The following is a 10,084-nucleotide window of genomic DNA, read 5'->3' as shown; positions in this document are numbered from 1 at the left end:
AAAAAAAAAAAAAAAGATTTTTCCATGTTTACGAAGTGGCAGAAATAATACTGCTACAATGGCCATACTTCAATCTGCCAAGTGATCTACAAATTCAGTACATTCCCCATCAAACTACCAATGTCACTCTTCACAGAACTAAATAAAAGAAAATCTTGGAATTCATATGGAAACACAAAAGAGCCAGAATAACTAAAACAATCTCAAGCAACAGGAGCAAATTTAGAGGCATCAGAATACCTGACTGCAGGTACTGGGGGAAGAAAAGAGTGACTAATGTATGTTCTATGCATATGAAAACCTGCCCCAAAATGAAACTCATCAACAAACCAAGGATATAACTCAGTGGCAGAGCTCATTGGTTCAACTCCCAGTATAACTACATTAATTAATTTTAAAATACCTGTATCAGCAATATACCTGTATTTCCTTGTGTGTGCTAGGAACTTGGCCATACAAGGTGCCCCAAAACTATTTGTTGAACTACTGGATGTAAAAAAATAAATTGCACCAAGGGTATAATAAAAGGACTTTCAAAAAGAAAAGAAGAAAAAGGATTTGCACTTAAAATATAATTAGAAATTAATACAACATCGTCAGAATATTCTCTGTACTTAGGGTTAGGTATATCCTCAGTAGTAGAGTCCACCTAACAGGCACTGAGGCCCTGGGTTAATCCTCAGCACTTAAAAAAGAAGTGGGAGGAGGAGGTGGATTTTTTGGTACGTAAGTCACAGAGAAATCTTTTTCCTTGGAATATGACCTAACTGAGTAGCAAATTATAACCTGACTAGAACTATGAGGTGAAGTTATCAGACTGGAATTGGTTGCAAAGATCACAATATTTTGCACAAGAAAAAAATTCATAAATTCTAGAGAGGGTTAATAAATTAAGGCCTAGCTTTTAAATTGTTACTCATGCTTGGCTTTCCCCTCATTTTGGCTTGGTCTCTTTTCAGTTCCACAATGTAGCAGGAAGAACAATTTCCTCAGATAAGATCAGCTTCCAGAGAGCGTTTTTAAGTCACTCCACCTCTTTGTGTCTTACTTTCCTCAACTGAAAGGTGAGATTTGGAAATGGTCACTAAGGCCCCTTCCAGCTCCAAAGTCCTGGGCGCCCACGTGTTTCTCGGGTTTCCCCTGAAGGCTCTTTCTATTAGCTGTCAATTGTTTCTAGTTTCTGACATGCTTCAATTAATAATCCCAGTTCCTCCAAAGACTTGTTTCTGCCTCTTCCATCTTTCTTTCTTGTCACTCTGACTCACTTTCCTTTCTAACTGCCATTTAGTTTCCTGCCTTTCTCACTGTCTTCTCCCCTCTTCCTACTGTATCTGTCTGGTCTTCTTTCTAATGACCAACCTGAGGATCTGCAGGACTTTTAACAAATTGCCTTTATAATAGCTCCCTTAACTTACACACACACACACACATACACACACACACACACACACACACTTTCCCACCCCCACCCTAGTCTTCCCCACAGGCCATCAGGTACTTAGCCCTTCCCCCACAACCTCCCTTTCCTGTTCCACTGCCTCGGCCTCTGTATAAACTCCTGCTTCTCCAGTACATAACATGAGCAGTGGCTCTCCCTGTCTATGAGCAATGAGAATGGAGAAATGAAGAAAGACAAAAGGAATAGGTCTACCCTTCTTCTCAGAAGTGTTTGAATTCCTGCCATCCTTAACAGAATGAACTCTGAAAGGAAACACCGGACAAGAATTAGTCTGAAAGAGCCTCCTTGATCTTCACTCCCGCCCTCGCCCTCGTCCCCAAAACACCATGGCAACTGCCACCTGGGGGAGATTGGGCAGAGATCATCTCCTAGAGCAAGTGAGCAGGGATCACTTGCCAAGGCTTTCCTTTTTAGTAAACTTTTGCAAAGGGCCCTTGCCCCGCACTTTTTGTTGCTGTATTTCCTTAATGCTGGCAAGACAAATAACATGAGACAATATATGTAATTTTAAGAACTGTTACTGCTGTGCACATCTACTTGCTAGTGTTCTGATTTTCTTTGGAATTTGCAGTGTTAAGCCATCCTCCAGTGAGACCCTTAAGAGTCAGAAATCAGCAGGACGGCAATAAAGACTCATGTTGTAGAACACCAGGCTGTCTACGCAAGCATTTTTTAGGGAAGTTTTGACCTTGCCACTTACCAACTATGATACTTTGAGCAAGAAAGCCATTTGGGGCCATGGAGATAGCTCAGTGGCATAAGCGCCTGCCTGACAAGCATACAGTCTTAAGTTCGATCCCTGGTACCAAAAAAAAAAAAAAAAAAAAGGCCATTTTGTTTCTCTATGCCTGTTTTCTTACTTGTAAACTGGGGTGTCTGGAGGGTGACAGGGTAGTCACAATAAATAGTGCTTCTTAGAAAAATTACTTTATTTATTTTTTATGTTTTAGGGAAGGGTCTACAGGCTGTTCAGGGTCTCACTGCTAGATCGGACTCGTAGTGATTCTCCTGTTTATGGCTGCCCAAGAGGTGGGATTACATGCATATACCACCATGCCCAGTCTCAATTGCTATCTCAGCAAACCCTGGCCCCTATGCCTGTTTATAGGCTCTTTGATCCACTGAGCTATTTGGCCAGCCCTAGAAAAGTTACTTTAAAGACAAACTGAGATTATGTATTTAAATGGCCCAATACACAAAACATAGCACAGCTGATATACTATTAGCAGTAGAAATGTTAGTTTTCTTTTTTTTTTCTTTTTTTTTTTTTTTTTTTTTTGGTGGAACTGGGGATTGAACTCAGGCCCTTGAGCTTGCCAGGGAAGCGCATATTCCACTGAGCCATCTCCCCGGCCCAGCAATAGAAATGTTATATGTTTCTAGATTCCTAGCTCAATTCTCTTGAATTAAGTCAAGGATTCTAACTCTTTGAAAGGTAGAAGAGATGGTTCCATAATGTCTGTACATCTATAAACAAACTAGAAAAACCAAAAGTTAGGAGCTGGGGAAGACAGTTCAGAGGTCTAAGCGCTTGCTTGGGGAGCGCAAGGTCCCGAGCTTAATTACCTGGCACTACATGCCATATTAGTTCCACAATTCCAGTTTGTGCCTTGCCCACCCCAAAACGGGGTGTGGTGGTGCAGGCCTGCAATCCCAGCATTGAGGAGGCTGAGACAAGAGGATCACTATGAGACTGAATTGCGTAGTGACACCCTGTATCAAGAAAAAGCAGAGTTTTATCAGAGTTTTGTCCTGAGACAAGAAGCAGTGAATGAAATGAAAGCAGTGAAAGTTTCCCGGAACCCTTCCTGACTACAGTTTACTCTTAGGTCAAAACTGACTTTGAGAAAGGTGGGCAAAGGGGCCAGGGAAATGGCTCAATCCCTGGTTCCACAAAAAAAAAAAAAAAAAAACTAGAGAAAGGCCAGCAAGATAACTCAACTGACTAAAGCACCTGCTTGAGCAAACTTAGGCAAGTGCAGGGACGGGTTCTGATCCCAGCACTATAAGCTGAGCCAGCCCCACCCCCAGGGCAGGCTGAGTTAACCACAGAGTCCAGTGTAGTGGCGCCTGTAATCCCAGTGCTGGGGAGGCTGAAAACAGGTGGATCTCTATCAGTCTGAGCTGGGTGGTCAGACTCTGTAACAACCAGATACATTAAAAACAAAACAAAACTGACTCTGAGTTTAAAGTCCCTTTTAAATAGCTAAAAAGTGTGTTAACCTTAACATCAAGGAACATTTAGCCAACTGTAGCACATTCACTTGAGGGTTTTGTTACTTATTCAGTCAATAGTAGGGCTGGCTCACAGTGCACAGGGCTCTCTTGCAAAACCACATAGGTCCCCTGGGAATTTAAAACCTAGTTTAGAAATCACCAGACAAGTCCAATTGTTTCAAACCTGACTCTGCAAAAGTATCAATAAATAGATTGGGGCTGGTGAGATGGCTCAGTGGTCTAAAGCACCTACTTAGAACAAATTTAGCAAAGCACAGGGACCTTGGTTCAATCCCCCAGCACCATATGCCAGCCAGCCCCGCCCCCTGGTGGGCTGAGCTGGCCACACACACAAATAAATAAATAATTTTAAAAAATAGATTGGTTCAAAATCTTATGTTGGCTGAGGAGATAGCTCAGAGGTCTAAGCACCTGCCTGGCAAGCTGAAGAACCTGGGTTCGATTCCTAGTACCACATGCTGTGTGGGCCCCTCTCCAAACCAGCCATGGAAACCAGGTGTGGTGGTGCAAACCTACAATCCCAGTGCTGGGGAGGCTGAGACAGGAGGATCACTACAAGTCCAAGCTGCACAGCAAGACCCTGTATCAGATAAATAAGGAAAAAAAAATTTTTATTTTTTTTGTATTTTTTAAAGAAGGATCTTTGCCTGGCAAGTGCAAGGTCCTGAGTTCAATCCCTAGTTTCACAAAAAGAGAGAGAGAGAGAGAGAGAGAGAGAGAGAGAGAGAGAGAGAGAGAGAGAGAGAGAGAAGGATCTACAGGGTGTTCAGGGTCTCATTATTAGATCGGACTTGTAGTGACCCACCAGTTTACAGCCTCCCAAGAACTGGGATTACAGGTGCATGCCACCATACCCAGTCTCTAGGAAAATATTTTTAAAAATAAAACCTTAGGGTCCAGAGAGATAGCTCAATGGAATAAGTGCTTGCCTGGCAAGTGCAAGGTCCTGAGTTCAATCCCTGGTACCACCAAACAAACAAACAACAAAATAAAACCTAAGGTCTGAGCCCCAGAAAGTCTTATTATATTGCTGGGGAGGGGTCAGGAACATGGACTCTTGAAGAATTCCTCAGGTAAGTATAACAGGCTTAGGGAAACTGCCCAAAGGAGAGCACAGAGCTCTGGGAATTTGCACCACAGGCCCCTCGCACCACCTGCCTCAGGCCAGTCACCTTGTCCTGCACCTCACAGTGCCTGGTTTCTCTAATTGGGGTGTTTGGCTGATATTATGAAGCAGCAAATGAAACAGCTGATTTTTTAAAATTTTTATTTATTTATTTATTTATTTTGCAGAACCGGGGATTGAACTCAGGCCCTTGCACTTGCCAGGGAAGCGTTTATTCCACTGAGCCATCTCCCCGGCCCCATAACAGCTGATTTGCTTTAAAAGAAAAACAGCAATGTATCTTTGCTTTTTTTTAAGGATTTAATTTTTGTTTTGGCACTGATAGGGATTAAATCCAGATTCCTCACACATGCTAGGCAAGTGCTCTATCACTGAGCTATATTCCCAGTACATACAGACTTAATTTTGACACCACAATATGTTAATGTTCATTTTAACTAATCCAGACCCATATTTTATTCTCAGGTGGCCTAAGTCAGCAACTGACTCCGTGGTTTAAACACCTCCACCATACTGTTAGCTACTCCTGGAGAGAAATAAACCAATGGCCAAGAAAGCTAAAATAAGAAATCATGATAAAATTAGAAAATATCCTAAGAAGGAATGCGAGGTGCAGAGGCAGGATTTTTTTTTTCCTATCCTTTATTATCTCCAATGCTCTTGAGTGGTTCTTCAGTTTCTTGGGAATTAAGCCCTTAGGTTACAAGGTCAAAAGAACATGGTATATTTTCTAATAATTAAATCACAAAACAAAGAAAGAAAATTGCTGTTCTAGTATTTTTTGTTATTGAATCCTCCCATCCCCCATTTTATTCTCTTGCTCTCTTTCTCTCCCCCTCTTCTTTTCTCCCTTTCCCTCCCTCTCTCTCCTTCCTCTCCCCTCTTCACTTCACCACACACAGAAACCCCTTTTCAAAGGGGCTTTTTTTCCAACTCAGTGAAGTAAAGTCTTTGCCCCTTTGTGGGAAAGGCTCATTAACATTCCCACAGCAGCATCTCTTCAAGGATTCTACTTTTGTAACTCTGTGGGGAGGTCAAGAGGCCACAGTGGAGAGGTAAAAGGGAAAAAATGGTAAACGGGGGAGGGCGGAAGAAAGGAGAGGGGGGAAAGAGCCCTTCCTTTCACAATAAGATTGGTAAGGAGGAGGGAGGAAAAACAGGAAAAGATGAAGACAGTCAAGACTCAGGAAAACGACATGGGACCAAAGTCTGCCCCCTTAGAGATTTCATAGGCTCCTGAGAAAAGCAGAGAGCTATGTTTTTCTCTCCCTTATTTTGCTTCACAAAGCATATGAATGACAGGAAATGTGGGATGAAAGAGGAAGAGTCCAGATTATTCCATTCAGGAATTAGAAGCTTTTTTGGCTTCAAAATCCCCATTTCTCTTAAAGTAGTGTAGCAATACGGGCACTTGTCTACACAGAAAATATAATTCATGAGACAATGTCAAGAATAAGAATTCCAAATGTGCAAGGTGAGGGAGCCATCCAGAGTCCTGACCCCAAAAACCTGGAAAAATAATGAACAGTGTGTGAACTCCAAAGCAGAGAGCAGAGGGCTTCCAGAATATCCTCAGAAGCGAACACCTGCAGGCCTAGGACTGCGGCTCAGAAGTGGAGCATTTGCCTCCCTGTGTGATGTTCTGGGTTCAATCCTTAGCAGTGAAGAAAAAAAAAATAGTGGGAGACCTTCCTCAGTTGCTAACAGAAGCATCTGTTGTCTTCCTCTTCTATTCTTAGTATTTGCTGAAAGAATCCTAGACTTGCAGAAGAGAAGAAATGCAAAACCTTCTACTGTGCCCCCCACACTGTGAGCTTTGTTTTGCCTTTCTTTTTCTCTGAAGACACAGCCATCAGAGATTTACATCACTAAACTTAAAGAGGAAAAATAACCCCCACTTCTCCAACTGATATTGTTTCAGGTGCTCTCTCACCTCAGCCTGCAAAGGAAAGGCACATAAAGGTGAAAGAGGAACCCAGGCACTATGGCTAAAAGAGAGGACATGTCTGCGATTGCCTGTGCCCAGTAGCCTAATATTACTCTAATTTAGGTAAGAACAGCATAGTTAAGAGTTAAAGAATAATTTGATCCCTAGAACCTCACCAAGGAAAGAAAAAGAAGTTGAGGAACAATCAAGTGAACCTTAGTGTGCAAGCTGAGTTGGAGATATCTGGTGATTTGTCAAATGATATTTGGAGAAATAGAGTAAATTTATTTGTATATTTTGGTATTGGGCATACAGTCCAAGGACTCATGCACATAGGGCAAGTGCTCTACCCCTGAGCTGCTCATGCAGCCCAACGAAGATGGAGAAATAATTAGAGGTCCAATGACATATCCATAAAAAATTTTTCACATCCACAAGAAAATCCTTTACACAGGATCTTTGACAATTATTCAGCCCATGTGTGAACATATTCAATAGAAATCACAAATTACCAGTCTTTTACTCTGTTAAAAACTCCTTTATATTCAGCTAAAAGTGCCTTTTCACAGGTTTTGCTCTGGGAAATCAAGGAACTCACCAGCCACACTGTCGTTATCAATGGCATCTGGACAGGACTGGGGCGGATGTGAAGCCACTGATCCTGCTGCTATTGTAAATGAAATCACTACTTATTTTTGTTTTGTTTTTGTTTTTTGCAGTCCTGGAGATTGTGCTCAGGTTCTTCCCCCTGAGCTACCTCCTTAACCTGTTTTGTTTTGTATTTTGAGAAAGGGTCTTGCTAAATTACCCAGGCTTGGCTCAAACCTGGGATCCTCCTGTCTCAGCTCATAATACCGAGGTTTTTCCATCTTTTTTTTTTTTTTTTTTTTTCACATTAGCAGCGTGATGGCAAGAATACACCTGTGTTCCACTCTTGCTAGGTCACAGCTAGGTCACCTTGGATAGCTGTGGGCTTTTCAATTTTTCTATAAAGGGATGCCCTACAAATAGGAGGGGTAAACCTGCTGTGCTACTCTCAAGGCTGTAATGTTAAACGTGTTACATAAATAAATATAGCACATAAGCTATCACAAGCGGTACATTTATTTTAATTCTTCCCTATCTCTACTCAATCTTTCAGATCCCCACTTTGGACTGAAAAGAGCTGACTTCTTGCCTCAGACCTAGGATACACCAGAAAATTCTTAGCTGCTACCCCAAAACATCCACATTATCAAACAGAGAGGCACAGAGTTAGAGAGCCAAGCGCACTGCGAAGCTGTTGGAAGAAGAGTTAGAAAAACAAGTAAGGGCCACTGAACAGACAGCACGGGGAGAGGCCGGAGCCCCGGCAGGGAGGAGAGGGTTAAATCCTTTCCTCAGCAGTACAAAAGAAAAGAGTGTGCGGAAAGATTAGGATTTTTGCTTTTACAATGGGAGCTGCAGAAGCGTAGGGAAGAAGCTGAAGAAAAAAGGGGGCGTCTCCCCTTTAAAGACTCGCAGATTGAGAAAGAGTCAGGGACAGAGAATCAGAGAGAGTCTGTCTTTCTCTGGGAAAGGAGAACATCTCTGCTCACAGGGCTTTGCACTGGGGGAAGAGGCATCCGCGGGCTTCAGACCCAAGGGGGAGCCCGGACCAGGTCACCCCGGTGGAGACTAAGTGAGCGTTGCCCCTCCCTCCCTCTCCCATCTCTTCACCCGGGAATGTCTCGGCGAAAGCAGCGGAAACCCCAACAGTTAATCTCGGACTGCGAAGGTCCCAGCGCGTCTGAGAACGGTGGGTGCCGGGGAGGGGTGGGGGGCCCGGACTCCAGCCCGTGGGGGTCAGGCCGGGGCCAGGGGCGGGCACCTGGGCGGCGGGCGAAACGCGGGCGGGGAGAGCAGTCAGAGCCGCGAGTGAGGGGATGACCTGCGCTGGGGCAAAGCCCCCCTCGGCTTTCCTCGGGATTCATTCTGTTTGTGTTTTCCTTGTTTCCCTCTGGATGAAATGGAGTTTTCAAACTGGCTCTGTATCCCCACCCAAGAGTTTTCTCCCCAGGTTCCCCTTTGCTCACAGGTCTTTGTGCCGTTGCTAGGTAACGTCCTCAGACCTGAAGACCAGTCTCTTAGGGGTGGGATTCTCCCCCCTCTTCTTTCTGGAGAGTTGGGTTGCAAGAGAATGAATTGGATAAACGCGAAGGTTCCCCTGAGGGAGAAGAGAAAAAGTTTCTCATTGTTGGGCTGAGCTGAGAGCGGATCCGAGCTCCCCGAGGGAGAGAGCTAATGTCGGTCAGAACACAGCCTGCTGGGGTGTGGATCCGTATCCCCGGCAGCCGAGGCTGGAGGACAGGTCTGCGGGAGGAGTTTAGGTTTGTTTCAAGGAAAGTCAAGCTATTTTTTTTTTTTTTTTAAAAAGGGCAAGTTAGCATAACTGTTAATGTATGCATGTGATTTTACAAGGATATTACTGTGTATCTTTTTAAGCAAACATTTTCTTTATGAGTGGAAAAATTGTATGCACTCTTGTGAGCTCTAGTAAACGAAGGGCAGATATCTAATAGAGCCGGGAGAATATTAGTAAGTGACACTGCCCAAGCCTCAGACACAGGAAGCAGCAGCATCAGGACAAGAACCTAGGTTTCCAGGTGCTCAGGGGAGGCGTTGCTCATTCCAGCAAGTCAGGGCTTGATTGTGAGTAGCTCTAAACTGGGGTCTAGGGGCCAGCATCATCTGCAGGTGCCTGCACACTGCTGGGCATCATGCAAGCCTGGATACACTTGTCTTGGGCATGGCTACCTGTGAGCACTGCGAAAGTCTGGAAGTCTTGGCTCAGGGATCAGCAAGCAAGCAATTCATGCACACGGTAATATAGCACAGGGTTGGGCACAAGTGATCAGAAAGAGATGTATAGGACTGGCTTCTAGTCAGATCCTTTTTTGAATTTTTTTTGGGGGAGAGTATGGGAACTCAAACTCGGGACCTTGAGCTTACCAGGCAATCACTGTGCCACTGAGCTATATCCCCAGGCCTCTAGTCAAATCCTGACTACACAACTTTGCCTGTCTGCCTCAGTTTCCCCTTCTGTAAAGTAGAGAGATAGCTCAATGACATAAGTGACAACCTGAGAAGTGGAAGGTCCCAAGTTCGATCCCTGGTACCAAAAAAAAAAAAAAAGTCCTGTGAAGTAGGAATGAGTATATTAGTTACCTCATTAGAATGTGAGAAATGAAATAAGTTAGTTATGTGTGCACTTGCTGGCAAGCACAAGAGCCTGAGTTCAATCCCTGGTTCTGACAAAAAAAAAAAAAAAAAAAAAAAAGTGCAAAACCTTAGGGAAAATACCTCGCACCAATAA

General features: G+C 43.7%; 1 protein-coding gene across 1 annotated transcript in view; it reads left to right on the top strand.

Annotated features, from left to right (window-relative positions):
- Nucleotides 1-7,677: 7,677 nt before the first annotated feature.
- Sall2 (spalt like transcription factor 2) overlaps nt 7,678-10,084 on the top strand; it is a 16,420-nt gene continuing 14,013 nt past the window's right edge. Inside the window, exon 1 of the mRNA XM_004648086.3 lies at nt 7,678-8,527. Within this exon, the coding sequence (XP_004648143.1) occupies nt 8,455-8,527 (73 nt within the window). The 5' untranslated portion in view covers nt 7,678-8,454. The remainder of the gene's footprint in view (nt 8,528-10,084) is intronic.

The sequence above is a fragment of the Octodon degus genome, unplaced genomic scaffold (genome assembly GCF_000260255.1).
Source record: "Octodon degus isolate 3935 unplaced genomic scaffold, OctDeg1.0 scaffold00352, whole genome shotgun sequence".
Classification (NCBI taxonomy): domain Eukaryota; kingdom Metazoa; phylum Chordata; class Mammalia; order Rodentia; family Octodontidae; genus Octodon; species Octodon degus.
Note: the sequence above shows the minus strand (reverse complement) of the source record. Positions and strands in the feature narration are given on the sequence as shown.